Source organism: Ipomoea triloba, chromosome 12, assembly GCF_003576645.1.
Source record: "Ipomoea triloba cultivar NCNSP0323 chromosome 12, ASM357664v1".
Taxonomy (NCBI): Eukaryota; Viridiplantae; Streptophyta; class Magnoliopsida; order Solanales; family Convolvulaceae; genus Ipomoea; species Ipomoea triloba.
The window spans coordinates 2844497-2863180 of NC_044927.1; the positions used below are offsets into that span (position 1 = coordinate 2844497).

The 18684-nt window shown below is 33.3% G+C and overlaps 2 protein-coding genes across 2 annotated transcripts; both read left to right on the plus strand.

Annotated features, from left to right (window-relative positions):
• The first annotated feature begins 5936 nt into the window (after window positions 1-5936).
• On the plus strand, window positions 5937-9148 carry LOC115998247 (protein PTST, chloroplastic). Its single transcript, XM_031237753.1, has 9 exons — window positions 5937-6061; window positions 6219-6266; window positions 6391-6658; window positions 7285-7374; window positions 7507-7575; window positions 7903-8008; window positions 8336-8424; window positions 8679-8791; window positions 8882-9148. The coding sequence occupies exons 2-9, from the start codon at window positions 6232-6234 to the stop codon at window positions 8982-8984; spliced, it is 873 nt and encodes a 290-aa protein (XP_031093613.1). The 5' UTR covers window positions 5937-6061; window positions 6219-6231; the 3' UTR covers window positions 8985-9148.
• Window positions 9149-9821: 673 nt separating this feature from the next.
• Window positions 9822-16087, plus strand: LOC115999644 (probable cytosolic oligopeptidase A). Its single transcript, XM_031239486.1, has 16 exons — window positions 9822-10339; window positions 10419-10586; window positions 10894-11017; window positions 11131-11207; window positions 11355-11498; window positions 11597-11827; window positions 11908-11998; window positions 12301-12422; window positions 12956-13063; window positions 13145-13390; window positions 13772-13917; window positions 14629-14746; window positions 14984-15175; window positions 15459-15524; window positions 15667-15738; window positions 15820-16087. The coding sequence occupies exons 1-16, from the start codon at window positions 9866-9868 to the stop codon at window positions 15898-15900; spliced, it is 2460 nt and encodes an 819-aa protein (XP_031095346.1). The 5' UTR covers window positions 9822-9865; the 3' UTR covers window positions 15901-16087.
• The last annotated feature ends 2597 nt before the right edge of the window (window positions 16088-18684 follow it).

Consider the following 18684-nt stretch of genomic DNA (forward strand, 5'->3'; position numbering starts at 1 on the left):
AATACAAGATTTTAAGTTTGACTCTCAGTCGGAGCGGTCTATTGGTCTTCTTGCCTTGAACCGGTTAGATATGAACAACTTAAGTTGGTTTACCTTCAATGCTAGCTTCACCCCGAGTGCATTTTTAATAGTGGCTATGAACAGGACCGTTCCAATAAAAATTGGGGCCCTGTACCATATCTTAAATTGGACCCTTTTTTTTTTTGAGTAATTTCTATATATAAATAATAGTTGTTCAAAAAGTTGTATCAAAATATAAATATTGTATAAAAAATACATATAAAATACTAACAAAAATCTTTTAGAGAATTTATCTTTAGGGCCTCTATTTATTGACAATCTTTTTTAAAACCATCTTTCACAAGAATATCTATTAATTTAGAATCAATGGCATCCCAATTTCTTGGATCATATATGTCAAATAAAAGAGAATCACTTGATTTATCATTGTGACAAACATCATCTAAACAACTATCAACTATCATAGGAATATGAAACCCTAATAGGAATAGGAAACTAAGTCCACCCTACTAGGAATTTCTTAATATTCAATAAAGATTTCCTAATATTGAACACAATGATACCTATCATCGTTGTGTACACTATAAACTATATATACATATAATTTTTTTTTTAAATATGGGCCCCCAAAAATTGGGGCCTTGTACGGTCATACATGTTAGACATGCTCAGATACGGTCCTGGCTATGAGTTTTTCATAAATAAAATAGGGAATAATTTTTTACATGTACTTTTAAACTATTCTTGAGCAATCTTATTTTATGTATAATTTATAATATATTTCCCTACATTATATAAAAATCTTCAAAATTTGGGATACCCATGCTCCTACCCAGGGCCGGTTTTTATATTTGCGTGACCCTGTGCTAGTAAATAAGTGAGACCCTATCAAAGTATAAATTGCAAAGAAAAAATGCAAAAAATTTAATTTTGGACCAATATAATCACAAATACATATACTAACTATTAGACTAGGGCTGGACTAGGGGCTCCAAAATTTTGGGGCCCTGTGCGGTTGCACATCTTGCACGCCCTAAAATCCGGCCCTAAAATCCGACCCTGCTCCTACCTAAGCTACCCGGCCTATATATCACACTGCCACCACCTCCGAGCGTATCTCGATACTTTGATTATAATTTTAGACGCAAATTAAGATTTCTTAAACTTAAATGATATCGAATAAGTCATGATAAAGTTCGTTATTAATTTACTATCATCATGGGACATGTTTTCTTTTCACAAAAGACGTTTACAAACCAACATATTTAGACACAAACAAAAAATCACTGAAATAGTAATAAAATGTTGTTAAATAATAGAACAATAGAAAGAATATATATGGAGAGAAGGGAGAGGATAGAGGATAATTTTAATATGTATATCATGTTGTTGATTACAAATGAAACATATGATCTTATATATACGAAATAAACTTGACCTTCATATGTACAACATAAATGAAGAAGATGAAGAGGTGGCAATGGAAAGATCATGAAATAATGGCTATCAATATATATATATTCATAACACTCCCTTTGTCATTATCTTACTACACTCATGCCTCATTAAAAACCTCTGTAGAAAAATCTAGTGAGAAATATCTAGACAATGAAACGAGTACATGTAGTGGGTTGAACAATGTGTTACACTGGTTGCCTCAATAAAAACTTTAGGCTAAGCTAACTGGTGTATAAAATTCATTCAAGGAAGACCGAGAAATGCCGCAACGTGATGTGGAAATGGCTGAGAAATGTTACAACGAGGTGCGGGCCATAGCCGAGAAATGTCGGAACGAGGTGCGGACTTGACCGAGAAATGTCGTAACGAGGTGCGAATTTAGTTGAGAAATATCGGAACAAGTTGCAGACTTGGCCGAGAAATATCGCAATGAGGTGCGGAGCTCAATTTTCAAGTTGAGGTAATACTTAGGTTTCCCATTCACGTCTCATTAAACTCTTTGGAAGCTTCCCAACAAGCTGCGATTATTAAACACTGTTTTTTTTTTTTTCTTTGAAAACCGTTAAACACTGTAATTGCTTGTAAACAACATTGCATGTTCCACGCGCCGCCTGGAGCCATAATTTGTCAATAATCCACATTCATACTCCTCTTCTATTAGTTTAGTTAGCTTTAGTTTCTTAAAAGGTTTCGGAATATTTAGTTTAATTAAAGTCTATAAGTAGATGCCAATTAAGTTTGGATATACTTGAATTTCATTTTAAATATTCAAAATTTTCGAATGATATCTGAACTAAATAATAACTCGGATGGGAATTATTTTGTGTTTATTTTCGATTAGTTTGGAAATATCAAAAAATATATTCAGTATTATTAATTTCATTTTTATGTTTACTTCATTATTTGAGTATTAATATTTTTTTTTTTGTATACCATTGAACTAAAAATAGCACAAGATATTGAAAATTTAATAAGAAATTTTTGAAAATTAATTTAATAATATTATTACAATTATTTAATACAAAATATATAATTTATAATAAAATTTGCAAGTTACAATTAAGATTTGAATGAAATTTTAATATTTAATACTCCGTACTCTAATTGAACTTATATGCATATATACAACAATTTAAAATATTCAAATTAAAAATTAATCGGTTCACCTGAAATTTCAAATTTAATTTTGATTTATGTTTTAGATAATTTGAGTAACGCAGGCCTTTATTAGAATCTCATTAAAATTCAATAAGTAGGAAAGAAACTATGTATACGTACAAAAATTTGTTTGTAGCCTGACCAAGTATCATATATACTAGGTTTAATGAATTTTTTAATATGCAAGATCGAGTCAGTGTGTGCTATAAAGTAATCAATTGTCCTCCTAAGTTACATTATAATGAATCCATTCAACAATTTTGTTTTAATAATTTGAAATCACTACTGCAGAATAACATCATTGTTGATGTTGTCAAATTAAAATCTATGTTCTTAACAATTCAACAAAAAATAAAAAAGATAGTTGAGACTAAAATAGTAGTTAATTTTTATTAAAATGGATTGTTATTTGTTAGAACATTTCCATGATTAGTAATGAGTCAAACCTATAACCTATAACATTTTCATTGAAAATCCGGTCTAACATACAAATCCTTATTCATGAGATGGGTCAAGTCTTTTTTTCATAAGTATTACACTTTTTCTTATAAATATTACGGAGTACAATTTTTCTAATAAATAACTTTTCAAACTCTTAATATTGCATTTGATTTAAAAGTATTATATTTTACCTTATAAGCAACAAATAATTTATTCACGTTTAATATTACATTTTTCAACATAAGTATTACATTTTCATCTTGACCTGACATGTCTCACAAATCAATCTCACATGAGACTCACTCAATAATATTAGAGAAACAAGTATTCATATTAGGAATTGAACTTGACTATTATGATGCTCACAAAATGATACAGTACTACATTCTCAAAAATTGTTTCCCATCCTTATCTCTCAATTTTTGTATCAACATTTCAGTCCTAGAGGCTAAATGCATATAGCATTCAAAGTGTCTTGAGACTTTCGTTGCAAAACAAAGAATGTTAGTACTTCTCATAATTTCTTTAATTTCATCATATGCAATATAAAGACAAAATCATATCAAATGACATTTAACATTTTAAAAGCAAATGTAGTATCACCACGTCGAGAGTATGAAGATCCATGAGATCAGTAGCTGTAGTTCAATAATTGCAAAAAGTGGCATGTATTAAGCATTATTCTTACAAATAAGGTTGAAATCGAATTAAAATGTGAGCTCCATCGTGTATCTCCAGGTCAGAATAGACTATGTTAGACTAGGAATTGAGTCTCGCCAACGAGAGAGTCCTTAGGGTTGAAGCACGAAGAGTCAATACTGCTTCCACTGAGGCTCATGACCTCCCATATGGGAGAATCACTATATGTCATCTGAGCACAAGACACTTGACAACAATTTCTTCTACTTGATTAGCATGTAACTTGTCATTGTATTTACCAATATTACAGAAGGCGTTAGGCGCTAGTCGAACGCTCGGGACATAAAGAAGATTCTAAAGCATATAAATAAAAGTATCAACTTTGTAAAGAGGGTTTAAAAGCATATAAATTGAGAGTTAAAAAACTATCATATTATATTATAGAGGAAAATAATGTTATTCCATGAGATGACCAGAGTATAGTTTACGAAAAGAGTAAATGAATTTTACTTTTAGTCTTTAAAATATATTATGACATTGTCCCATCTTAGTTCACAATCGATGAGCTAGTTTGATAAGAAATTTTAGGGTTAGGGCAAAATTTTTATAGTCCGATAAGCCTAAAATTAATAAGCTCGAGGGTATGAACAAGCTAGCTCAATAGCCCGAACCACTTAAGGCTATTCTTTATTTCACAAGTGATATGACCAAAACAAAATATACAATGAATTTATGGCGATGTTTAATTTGGCACACCTAACTGAAAAATTAGCTGAAAGTTGAAAGCTAAAAAGCTAGTAGCTAATAAGTTAACTGATTGAAATTATAGTGTTTGGTAAATTAGTTCTTGAATAAGCTGATAAGTATAAAAATAGAGTTAATTCCATTTTTGGTCCTAGATTTATAGGCGCCGTTCCACTTTTAGTCCTTTTTTTTCAAATTATCTTATATTGGTCCTAGTTTTATTGTGGCATGACCATTTTTAGTCCTACATTAACAAAACCGTTAAACTGCCGTTAACTATGAGGATAGTTTTGTCTTTTTAATACAAAGTGTATTTTTTTTTATTTGTATTACAAAAAAAAAAAAAAAATCCCTAATTTCTGAATACTTTGTCATCATCTTCAATTTCTTCTGCAACATTCGTATTGCGTAGTCGTAAGTCGTAACGGTCGTCTCCCACAGCATCGCCTCAGGCAACAGCGGTACTCTCTTTGATTTCAAAGCAATTTCAGCTTTCAAGTTTTGTGCTTTACTTTGAATATGTGGATACGAACTCCTAAGTTCATTATGTCTTCAAATGTTTAATGATTGAAATGAAGAATTTAAGGATGCAGTGCAAGCTGTTCCGCGATGCTGCTGCGGGGGACGGTTGTTACGGCTACGTGATACGTGTAGCGCAGAAGAAATTGAAGATGAAAAAGTATTCAGAAATTAGGGATTTTTTATTTATTTTTTGTAATAAAAATAAAAATATACACTTTGTACCAAAAAGACAAAACTATCCTCATAGTTAACTGCAGTTTAAAGGTTTTGTTAACGGAGGACCAAAAATGGTCATGCCACAATAAAACTAAGACCAATATAGGATGATTTGAAAAAAAATGACTAAAAGTAGAACGACACTTATAAATCTAAGATCAAAAATAGAATTAACTCTATAAAAATATATAAAAGAATAAACTGAGATATTATGATTTAGGGTTTTAAATAATGAAGGATAGAAGATGCTATTTTTGTAAATTAGTAATGATAAAAAAAAGAATAAAGATTAAAAGCTAATACCTTATTTTTAAACGATACTTGGAATAACGTTTCAAAATAAGCTACAAAGTATTATTTTAAGTTTTTCATGTTTTACCAAACAAAACTTAGTGTATGTTGTCTCGTATGACTAGTTTAATTTGTTTGATTTATCATATTAAAGTTTTGCTATAGCAATAATATATGAAACTTAATGTACAAAAAAAAATTGTACTCCGTATAATGGCAAGGGAATAAAATAAACTCAAGTACTTAGTTTACTACCATATAGTGTGATGACATTCTGTTTACCATTCCAAATAGATAGTTATTGGTTCAAACCTTCGAGAGTTTAGATTATTTGTATTGATAGTTTTTAAAAAACATTGAATATATACTATCTTGTAAAAATCATAATATTAAAAAAAAAAAGAAAAAAGCAGTAAACTCAAGTACTCGAGTGGTGATTAAAGAATAAAGAATATTCTGGAAGAAATATTTCTGCCACACAGACGAACGCCTTTGCCTTTCCATCAGTCACCTCCCACGCCCAGCCCAACTTTGCATCTTTGCAACAAATTCAGAAGGTTTTTCACCGATCGTATGTGATTTCCGATTTAATCAAAATCCTTAGCTTCCTGCTTATTTTTGAGTTTTATTTTCATTACAAATTATTCATTGAAGCGGTGGAGTTTGAATTGCGGGCAACTTGTTTGATTGTATGCCTGAAAAAGGACGCTTTTGATTTTTGGCTGTAGGAACTACTCGAATATGGACTGTACCGTAATACAAACAAGCTTAACAAGGTATTCTTTGCATTCCAATGAATAGTTTACATCGCGATTTTGCGAAGCTGTCGTATAGTTTGATATTGCTTTGCATTTGATGGTTTATTTGCTGAAAAATTCTCAATTTACGGTAAATGGGAAGGTTCAAGATGGAGAATACTACTAGGCTTCAAGGAAGCATTCCTTGCAGCAGTCCAAGGATGGGTTTGCAGAGAATGGTAGTCAAATTACATAAAGTATCCATAGGGAAATATACTTCACAGCGTGCTTCGGGGAGGATATTTTGTAACCCTGTTAGTTTGGAGGAGGAATTTTCAGCTCTACAATCACCAGATATATCGAGGAATGACGAGTCTGATACCGATTCTTCGAATGAGGATGATCTCGATCGACCTTTGAGTGCTGAGGAGGTAAATTATTTGGTCCATAGTTGTAAACCAACAGTTGGAAGTAGCTAAAAGAATATTAGTTGCTATGCCTCTCCTTTTCTGGTACTGCATATTAGTATATATATATTTTTATATTGTTGTGCAATAGTTGTTGATGCAGAGATGAACTTGATTAATACTCTAGTTGAACCCAATTTTAGTCCTAGATTATAATGGTTTTTCTCGATTTAGTCCTAAATGACTTTGCTTAACTTCACCTAATTGAATCCTATGTTTGGATAACTTGTTTTTTTTTTTTCCTATATTAATACTGAATTTAGTACTCGACTATAGTGGTTTTACTCATTCTAGTCCTGGACTATAGTGGTTTTACCCAATTTAGTTCTCGACTATAGTGCTTTTTCTTGATTTAGTCCTTGATTCTAGCAGCCAATAGATGGAAGGCCTTACAAAGTACTCAATTAGATAAAATCATCAAAATTCAAGACCCAATTAAGCACATAAAGTCATTTAGCAGCTAGGACTAAATCGAGAAAAACCACTGTATCGAGGACTAAATTGGGTATTAACTCTACTCTAGTCATATTAGAGATGGGTGATATTTTGTTGAACAGAGCTAATACTATACTCTTAACATTCTTGAACAGTTGAAGTTGCTGCTGACTGATTCTGAAAGATTAAAGCTGCTCAAGAAATTGAGTGAAGCCAATCAACATAATAGGTTCCTTAAACGCCAGGTTTTTACCTTCATTTTCCCTCAAAAACTCGTATAGGATTTCTTGCTTTATTGTATTATTTTTTGTTGAAGATAATTAAACATGATGCAATAACTGTTGCACTTGGGAACCTTTCTTGCTATGATTCTGCAGTTGCAATCACGGGAGGATGAACTGGTTAGTTTCAAAAGTGATCTTGCAGTGGCAGAACTCGAGATTGAGGTATGCATCTTTCATTATGGTTTCTTATCCACATAAGTTTCCATTCAGTTTCAAAGCTTTAGACCCTTGCACAACTGTTTGAGGATGCAATTCATGTCAATTATGTATATTCTTTTTTCTGTATCAAAAAATACATCTTCTTTTATAGCTTCTTAACCATGTAAATGTAGCATATCAGCATATGCTTACAGTTAAGTCTTGCCATTTAACACTTCATGTGTCTGAAGATAAGTAATTATAACTTATAAGACAAGAAAGGAGAAAAAGAAGTCCCACTTGAGGTTTAGATTTTGGTGTATGAATAAGACTCTTAATCTCTTTTTGAAGGCTTTGGTCAGTTTGGCAGAAGAAATTGCAAAAGCTAATATTCCAGAAGGTACAAGAAAGATTAATGGGAAATATATTCAGTCTCACCTCCTTTCACGTCTCCAAGGTACTAACAGCTGTTTTACAGTTTCACCTACTTATGTTTCATTCATGCAAATATCAAAGATGACGTCTGCTCCCAAAAAAAAGAAGAAAAACAATTGATTATGTGAATTAGGATGTTTGTTTAGTAATATCCTCTTTAAATGCATTGCAAAGTTATTTTGGAAAGGAGTTAATTGATTGGAAAACAAGGTTTAGCTAGTTTTAGTTAATATTCCATAATTATACACTCTGATCATAACAAGCATATCCACTACCTCAACATTTGTGTATGTCTAACAAGACCTTTTCTTCATATGGACTTTATATTTGGCTTATTTGCTTTGAAAAGCTTTAAAAGGAAAACTAAAGGAACAAGTAAAGGATGTGGAAACTGCTCAACCCAAAGAGGTTCCTTTATTCTGGATGGGTGTGGCAGAGGTCAGTTCGTATGGAAGTTTTCTCTGTCTGCATTGGATTTTGTCCAGCATGTCCATTATATTGATTTTTTTGATAAAAGCAAAAAAAAAAAAAGAAAAAGAAAAAAGGAGAGATACAGTGTACAGCTAGAGGTTCTAAAAAGATGCCACCTTTGAGATATTCAACTTGAAACAACTTCGAATTTTTCTGATCGATAGAGAAGAAAAATATATCCTTGAACTTTTTGGGGTCTGATATTAATTTGGTTTGTTCAGAGTGTGCAAGTTATGGGATCTTTTGATGGCTGGAGTCTAGGAGAACACTTATCACCAGAGTACACAGGTTCATACACACAGTTTTCAACAACATTACTGCTTAGACCTGGAAGGTACCACTTTCTTCAACCACCTATACCGAGGTTATAACAATCATCAATAGTTGGTTACTTTTAGTTGATCCATATTCTTAAATCGTGAAGGTATGAGATCAAATTCTTGGTGAATGGAGAGTGGCAACTATCCCCAGAATACCCTACTGTTGGTGAGGGATTAACCCAGAACAACTTACTGGTTGTGGAATAGGTCCAATTAGCAGACTGGTTTTATCCATCTACTGGGCTATAGAAATGTAATTCCTGCCATCTTATTTTAAAATCTTTGGAAATATAAGTAGGGAACTATTATAATGTTACAACTTTTATCACTTGCATGAAATGACCTTTCAGCTTGTTACTTTTTCTGCTGTAGATTTTTGAACAAAAATGATTGTCTTCACACATGGTAGTCATGTACTCCGTAGTATTTAAATGTTGTCTCATGACTAAGCTACGTGTGAATGTTTAAGCTAGTGGGTGAAGCAAACTCCTTAAACAAGTTAGTAAAGTACATACATGAAACACACACTTTAAGATAGCACCTTTAAATGGAAAATACTACTTGGACTTTCATATTCTACTATCAACTTTTACTCCTTCTCATAAATATTGGATGTAGACAACTTTTTCTAGACCCATAAGATGAAAATGTCATATCTATACTTGCCATATCAGAGAGTATAATTGATGGAGTAGAATTTGGGAGTTAACAAATTGACTTTTTGTCTCTCCTTTTTTGTGTCTATATTCTCTCTCTTTTTCTCAATATTTTATTTTGATTGTTTATTCTCCCTCTCTTGTTTTTTTTTTTAGTACAACCGACTCTCTTAGAATATAATATTTGTTCATAACTATTTTTTTAACCTACTGAAACACAAAGAGTCAATATCACTTCACGGGGACTTGAGTCCATGACTTTCAACCTTGTATAACTAAGGGTAAATAAATCATACTCTAATATCAAATTGGTTGACACTCAAAAACTTTTACTGAAATCATCGCAATTACATACTTACGAATGAAGCCGAACCCAATGTTAGGGTTCAGAAATTAGGAATTAGGATCCTGATTTGGTGAAACGCTGAAAGAATGAGTCCAACAAGTTTATCCGATACGCCATCGAGAACCAGGTGCGGTTATAACACTCCTCACTCCCTACTTATATGCTTCATCCTCATTTTCATGGCGGCCTGTTTTTCGCCTTCTCGTTCTATCCCCATCTTTTATCAGCATCTCTGCTTAAAACCCTCGTTTATCTCACGTTCCCTTTCTCACCCCAATCATTTTCTTAAATCCCGCCCTTGTCCCCTCTGGTCTTCTTCTTTCTCACTCTGCCTTCACACTTTTACCCGCAAGTCAACACTCCCGTTTTCTCTTTCTCCTCGCAAGCGCCTAACCTGCGCGCGCCGATTCTCCGCCCCGCCCTCTCCTGCTGTCTCCGGAATGGCCGCCGCGCCCACCGCTGACGATAATCCTTTGTTGAAGGATTTCTATTTCCCGCCGTTCGATGCCATCGACGCCTCCCACGTCCGCCCCGGAATCCGCGCTTTGCTCAAGAAGCTCGTATGTTGTTTGCGCGTCTGTATATTTGGCTTTATTTGACAGCGTTTGATGAGTTTGTGTCATTGGATTTTGGATGTAGGAAGGTGAATTGGAGGAATTGGAGAGGACCGTGGAGCCGACGTGGCCGAAGCTGGTGGAGCCATTGGAGAAGATCATAGATAAATTGGCTGTGGTTTGGGGCGCAGTTAATCACTTAAAGGCCGTGAAAGATAATCCTGAACTCCGCTCCGCCATTGAAGAAGTTCAGGTCAGTATCGGATTTCTCATCACTGGCCCATTCTAGGGTAGAGGCTTTTGATTTGAGGACTATTGGGCTTATCTTGGTCATTCAATTCCGCTTACGCTGGGCTATACTTTAGCAATTGACTAAAATGCCTAGGGACTATTTACATTTCAACAAGTTTTGAACTTTTGATAAGTTGAATTTAAGTATTTAGGTAGTTTTCAAAGCTTTGATCATTGAGGGCTAAAAAGTATTTTCTGCTGGATATTTTGTGGACCAAATTGTTCTTCAGTGCTAATTACTTTGTGTATCCTTTGTTATTGGCCTACAGCCAGAACAAGTTGCTTTTGAGCTTAGGTTGGGCCAGAGTAAGCCAATTTATAATGCATTTAAAGCTATCAAAGAGTCTTCTGACTGGCATGGTCTGAGTGATTCTCGCAAACGAATAGTTGAAGGTATGTGTGCCAAAGCTCTTCACTTTATTCTTTTGATGAATATATATTGCTTATATCAATGTGCAATGAGTGCTCCTGTGGACTTTTTCACATTTTCTTTCCTACCCATCCAGCTCAAATAAAGGAGGCTGTGCTGAATGGGATTGCCCTTGAAGGTGATAAAAGAGAGATATTCAACAAAATTGAGCAGGTATCTACTTAGCTGCCAACTTGATAGACTCAGCTGTATTTACAGGCTTGATTTCTGAATAACTGTTTACTCCAACAAAATTGAAGGCTTGATAGTTTCTGTTCACTCCAAATTTGCAGCACTGTAACTGTTTACTTTGTTTTGCAGGACTTGTCAAATCTGTCAAGAAAATTTGGGGAGAATGTCTTAGATGCCACAAAGAAGTTTGAAAAATTAATAACTGATAAGAAAGAAATTGAGGGGTTGCCGGCTACAGCTCTTGGTTTGGCTGCACAGACTGCAGTGTCTAAAGTATTACTTCTTTGAATGTCTTCCTTATTCTCACTTATCTGACATATTCAGTTTGCTTTCCTTGATTGTTTCCTTAACATCTATGCGACTGTTGACAGGGACATGAAAATGCTACTGCTGAAAGTGGGCCATGGATTATTACATTAGATGCACCAAGTTATATGTCAGTAGTGCAACATGCAAAAAATCGCACATTACGGGAAGAGGTGTACCGTGCTTATATAACTCGTGCTTCAAGCGGAGACCTTGATAACACAGCAATTATTGACCAAATTCTGAAGCTTAGGTTGGAGAAGGCAAAGCTTCTTGGATACAATAACTATGCAGAGGTATGATCTTTCTTCATTATTAATTTATTATATGTACTACTTTTCAGTGGCACGACCACTCTTATACATTGGAGCAATAGGTAAGCATGGCCAGGAAGATGGCAACTGTTGATAAAGCAGAAGAGCTCCTCGAAAAACTTCGCGTTGCTTCTTGGGATCCTGCAGTTCAAGGTAGTTGTTCCTTCAAGATGAATTCAGGCTTAGTGATATTATCTTTAGTGTTGGTTTTGTTACAATTGTACTCGTTTTGCATTATGTTACTTTTTCCGGCCTAGAAACACATGTATGCTTGATGTATACAAAAGATGCCAACTAGATTCAGTTGACAAAGCATGAAGGCTAATTTCATACATATATTTGTAGATTAATACTTGTTTCTTTTAAATGATATTTGTTGAAGTTAGTTTTATTTCTGTCACCTCATTATTTATTTATTTATGTTGTGGTTAAGTGGTATTTGCTTCTTAATTTAGATATGGAAGAGCTTAAAGATTTTTGCAAAAGTCAAGGTGCTCCAGAAGCGGATGATTTGAACCATTGGGATGTTTCTTTTTGGAGTGAGAGGCTTCGTGAATCCAAGTATGAAATAAATGAGGTTTGATCTCCTTCTCTATGAATCAAAAAGTAAATTATCCTTGAATAAACAGATGCAAATCTGTGCTCCTCTTTCATTCTTGTCCATCTGTCTTAGTGGCAAACAAATTAGAGAATGGGTCTGATAGAGGCTCTGCAAGTATATTAACTATGCCTGCACATTTTCTTTGGGAGCATTGACAATAGTTTAGTACTTTAGATATACTGTAACCTTTTAAGAGTTCAGATACCATAGAATCAACCCACCTAAACTTATTAATGATCATCCGGTTGCATCTTTTGAATACTGGGTGCCTTTGTCTTTTTCTGGAAATTGCTTATAAGCTACATGAACTTGATGTATGTATATTTTGCTTATCTCTACTACTCATCAGTCATAATTGTGGAAACTTTGTGCTTTGCTTCTAAGCGTGATGATTATACTGCATACTACAAAAGCCTTTCCCTTAGCTAATTGGATGCACTTTTCATTCTTTTCCTCAAATTTTACTGTATATACAGATTTGATTTAACTAGCCTTTATACAATTTACAGGAAGAACTGCGCCCATACTTTCCATTACCAAGGGTCATGGATGGACTTTTTAATCTTGCAAATAAGCTTTTTGGAATACGTGCTGAACCAGCTGATGGATTAGCTCCGGTTAGATTCCAGTTGTTTATCCACTTACATTGAAGAGGAAGTGCAGCTGGTATCTGTACTGATAACAATATTATTAATTAGGTATGGAACAAGGATGTCCGCTTCTACCGTGTGAATGATTCATCTGGCAATCCCATTGCATATTTCTATTTTGATCCATACTCACGTCCATCTGAAAAACGTGGAGGCGCATGGATGGATGAAGTTGTCGGTCGAAGTCGCGTGCTGTCGCCAGATGGTGCTTCTCCTAGGTTGCCTGTAGCCCACATGGTTTGCAATCAAATGCCACCTGTAGGGGACAAACCCAGCCTGATGACATTCCGTGAGGTAAGCACGGACTTGATTTCTGTTCTTAATTTTTTGGGCCCAAGTCCTAAAATTCTATTCTTGTGAAGTGCTGATCTGCTAGTGATTTGGTGTAGCTTACATTTCTTTGTACAGTCTATGCATGCTGGTCTAAGTCTAATTTTCATTCTCTTTATCTGTTTAAATCAATGAAACTTTTTTTGGGGTATGTGAAATTTCATTTTATATGTAGGCAAGAAAAGTGTCATACAATAAATGAGAATATCTCTCAACTGTTCAAATTGTTATACTTTGTAACGCTTAATGGAAGACTAATCTTGCAACTTTTTATTTGTAAATGGGGTTCTTATAATCTTATTAAGTGCATCTTTGGTTTGTTGTTGGTTCCTGGGTTTTATGTAGGTCGAGACTGTCTTCCATGAGTTTGGCCATGCCCTTCAACATATGCTGACTAGGGAGAATGAGGGTTTGGTCGCTGGTATACGAGGCATAGAGTGGGATGCTGTGGAACTACCTTCCCAATTTATGGAGAATTGGTGCTATCACAGGTATTTGGTGCTTTAGTTGTCATTAACTCATTACTGCTAAATATGTAATGGCGTAATGCCGTAGATATTCTTTGGTGTGCAGCTGAAGTGCTGAACAATTTCTTTTCAGGAGTTGAATGCACATTTGCTTTTGTATTGTTTTGTTTTCTCTTTTATTTCATTTAGGAGAATGGGAAGGGTTGGCTAAAGTTAACTTAATTCTGGCCATGTTGAAGAAACATGGTATGATGATGAGTATGAGTGATGCAATAATCTTCTGATTAAAAAAGAAAACCTTTGCAAGAATGGGAAGGTTTGGCTAAAGTTAACTTAATTCTGGCCATGTTGAAGAAACATGGTATGGTGATGAGCATGAGTGATGCAATAATCTTCTGATTAAAAAAGAAAACCTTTGCAATCAATTTGTAAATGCCTAATGAGGTTGATATGTTTGAACATTGAAGTATTGTATCCTCGGTGTCATTCTTCTTGGGAATCAACCTAAAATATCAATGCTAATGTTCTTTCTATAGAAATTTTCCATTATGTGCATTGCATTTCCAGTTCACTGATTTCCTGATTATGTAAGCATGGTTGGTTATCTTTATTGATTAAAATGTGATATTATATTTGATGATTAAGTTTTTCTGTGACTTTTAATGCACTTATTGAAGATGCACGTAATTAATTATTGCTACTATCGGTTATTCATATTTTGCATATGGCTTGCAGAGATACATTGATGAGTATTGCTAAGCATTATGAAACTGGAGAGTCTCTTCCTGAAGACATATATAAGAAGCTCCTTGCTGCTAGGACTTTCCGTGCTGGCTCCTTTAGTCTCCGTCAGGTGAGTGCTAGTTGGTGGTCTGCATGTGCTCTCTCAATCTCTCCCCCTACTTTCTCCACTGCTTCCATGTGGTACTAAAGAAAACATCAAAAGGAGAATAAGGGATTAAATGTCTTCAGATAATAAAAGTTGCCACCTCTCTAAATACTCCATATATAATAAGAAAACAGAAATTCTATGGGAGCTTCATCGACTGAGTTGATTGCTACTTAGATCTTTATGCATATTGTTTTGCAGTTAAGATTTGCAACTCTCGATCTTGAGTTGCATTCAAGATACATCCCAGGTGGTTCAGAATCAATCTATGATGTCGACCAACGGGTCAGTAAGAAGACACAAGTGCTACCCCCACTTCCCGATGATAAGTTCCTTTGTGGTTTTGCCCACATATTTAATGGTGGATATGCTGCAGGATACTATAGCTACAAGGTTCTTTTCTTTACCTATTATGTGCTTTAATGTATTCTCTTCACATTTGATTTTGTTTTGGAAGTACATTTTGACAATCATATCTTTCCACCTCCAACTTTGTGCCATAATAATCATGACATTGCATGTCCACCTAAAGCACTTGCTATCATTACCCTTCCTTTCTTGGTTGGGTGGGTGAGGTGTCTCATGATATTTCTAGTTGCTAAAAATTGTTTATAATGTTTAATTTTAAATTTGTTAGAATAATGTGAGACTATATTAATGGCTACTGGCTATGCAGTGGGCGGAGGTTTTGTCTGCTGATGCTTTCTCTGCATTTGAGGATGTCGGACTAGATAACGAGAAGGTATTTAGTTTTATGATGTCTGTTTTCCCTATTTTCTTTAAATTTATTTCTTTTTATTATAGTAGAAGATAAAATCTTGTGTATCACTATTCAAGTAGCCAAATTATACCCGCATAATGGATGTGGTGTTCATTGTTAATAGGCTGTTCAAGAAACCGGGCAAAGATTCCGTGAAACCATACTTGCTCTTGGAGGTGGAAAAGCGCCATTGGAGGTAGAAATAGAGCGTGTACATGGCTGCTTGACATAGATTTATGGACGTTGCATCCTCTTACGTTGTTTGGGTGTTTTACAGGTTTTTGTGGAATTCCGAGGACGAGAACCTTCTCCAGAGCCACTTCTCAGGCACAATGGGCTGCTACCAGCTGTTGCATAAGCTTGCCATGAATGGAGCTTCAAGCTACTCGCTGACTACTATTGACTAAATCATAAGATGAGCGAGATATGTTTTTCAATTAAGATTAGAGATAGAGTTTCGTCTTTTTACTTATATGGGATACTTATATGGGACTAACGTTATAAGGATAATAATATTGGACTAATGTTATTGCACTTTGGCACTATTGCGTTTTGCATCACGTTATGTCGTGTGGGTTCTTTGACGAAGCCATTCCTCAGTCATAAGTCGTGTTTTATACGGAGTATATAATAAGACGTAATAGGAGGAAAAAGAACAAAATAAAGTGCTCTGAAAGGACAATCGTTTTACAGTGGACAGCCTACACAACTGTGTAAATATATTGTTAAATGAATTTGTAGTAAAATTGTAAAATTAAAAAAAGAAATTAGTGTTGGTCCAATGAATATGTTGTGTGAGTAAAATGAAATTGAATATTTGTGTGAATAAAATGAAAGTGAATAGTGAAATTGGATAGCAAAAACATGAATTAAAATGATGTTTTAACATTATTATAATGAAATTGGACTATAATTCACATTAAAATTTGCCCTTTATTCAATTGAATCCGATGCATAGGATCTTGTGTTTATCTAGCCTAATATATATAGGGGTGAGCAAAGTGATAGTTTTAATCCATTATTTATAGATTTTTTTTTGAGTACTATTGACTCTTACAATATAGTATCTATTCATAGCTACTTTCTCCACCTACTGGACAATTACCTCCATCGAGGTTCGAACCCATTCCCATCATCCATGTAAGATTGTAAATCGAGACACCACGTACCATTGGACTACAAGGTTTTTGGCATTATTTATAGATTTTGTTAATATTAATAATTTATTTTGAAATTATTAAACGATATATTGGTCATTTCATTAAATTTTCTCAAATTCCCTTCATGAATATCCACATATATACGCTACTCACGGTAAAATAACATCTTACGTTGCACAAAATAATAGTCTAAGTTGCACTTATTTAACAAACACCAAAACAACTAAAAACATCCTTGGATTGCACAAAATACAACCAATTTGCAAATGGTTTAATAGGCACCAAAATAACAAAATAATAACTTGAATTACATGGTTTAACTAGCAAAAAACAAGTTTTATCTAAATACTAGTTTTATACGCACATTGCGCGAATGGGTTAATGCCCAATGTTTATATTTAAATAAATATTTGAAAGTATATCAATGCAAGATTATATAGGAGAAGTTTATACATGGGTAATTGAATGTCAATTTTTTTTTATTTAAATATCTAACTCAAAGTATATGAATCCAAGATAATATAGAAAATTCATTATAATTATTACTAAAATAAATGTTTGCAACCTTGTAAAATCGATAGTCTAAATATTTGGTCTAAAAATGATAGTCTAAATAAATATTACTTTTAGTTTGAATTTTTCTAAGTGTTCTTAATTCTCTTTTGAGTAACATTGTCATTGTCTTCATCTTCACTATTTGTTCTCTTTCTTTTTGTTGGTAGTGTGGATTTCGGTTATTGTTGATAGCATAGATGACAACGTCATGCAATGAGGTTATGATATAGGAGCTATGGACTTTCATTTAGGTGTTCTGCTTGGGGTTCATTTGGTTCAACTATTATTGTTGAATGAGTTATTGTGGATAAAGAAATCTCTAGTTTAAGAAAAAAGATTAAATAAATTAATAAAAATTTGAAAATTTAAAATATTATGCATTCCTAAGATATTAAAAGGTAGTTTCTCGCTTCAGTTTGCTGGGTAATGGGTTATTTGAGTATTTTCATTATCAACAAATCCCCAAGTAGTTAATATAATTGGTTTCAAACTATTTTTTTTTTATTTTTTTTCATGGTATTAAAGAAATACATATGTATCATTTTTTGGTGTAACTACTAATTTATTTAATTCAATAAGAGTAAAATAGAGTGATTCCGCTTCAATTTGTTGGGTTATTTGAGTACTTTGTCAATCAATCCCCAAGTAGTTAATATAATTAGCTTCAAATTATTTTTAAAAAAAATTCATAGTATTAATAAAATAATTGGTAAATAAATATATAACATTATTTTGTACTATAACTTTGATATTTAATTACAAGATATTGTAAAAATAAGATAATGGACAATGTAATGAATATCAATTGATAAATTTGAATGTAAAGAATATTTGCATGAAAGAAAATAAAGACAATATAACTAATGAAATTATTTCTCTTATTTAATTTAATTTTTTGATAATGAATAATTTTTTCAAATAAAGGTATTGTAGACACATAATTCTAAATTAAAGAAATATATATGTATCATTTTTTGTTGTAGCTACTAATTTATTTAATTTGATAAGAGTAAAATAGAGTGAAAAACTTAATTATGTCAAATTTGATTGAGATGAGGTTCGAACCTAAGACCTTTCTTATAGAAATTAATGGGTAAGTTAAAATTTAATGTAATATTAACAGAAAACTTAACGGATAATCATAAAAACAATGTTAAATTAGGTAATCTCTATTAATAATATTAATCTGAATTATCTTAACCATCTATTTGATTAAATAATTCATCTGAACCATCCATTTGATTAAATAATTTTACCGCCATTTTTTCTACCATTTTAGGCCTAACTCTCTTTGGCTCTTATTAGTACAGTAGACATAACAAATGCTTTTAATTATTTTACTTCTTAAATTTAGAATGATATTGTTGTTTTTTTTTGTTAGTCTAGACGCTGATAACAAATGCTTTTAATTATTTTACTTTTTAAAT

Coding starts and splice junctions, on each gene's coding strand:
- LOC115998247 (XM_031237753.1), top strand. CDS start 6,232: ATGGACTGTACCGTAATACAAACAAGCTTAACAAG. Junction 6,267..6,390: donor ATACAAACAAGCTTAACAAG/GTATTCTTTGCA, acceptor GTAAATGGGAAG/GTTCAAGATGGAGAATACTA. Junction 7,576..7,902: donor TGGCAGAACTCGAGATTGAG/GTATGCATCTTT, acceptor CTCTTTTTGAAG/GCTTTGGTCAGTTTGGCAGA.
- LOC115999644 (XM_031239486.1), top strand. CDS start 9,866: ATGAGTCCAACAAGTTTATCCGATACGCCATCGAGAACCAGGTGCGGT. Junction 15,525..15,666: donor TCGGACTAGATAACGAGAAG/GTATTTAGTTTT, acceptor CATTGTTAATAG/GCTGTTCAAGAAACCGGGCA. Junction 15,739..15,819: donor GTGGAAAAGCGCCATTGGAG/GTAGAAATAGAG, acceptor GGTGTTTTACAG/GTTTTTGTGGAATTCCGAGG.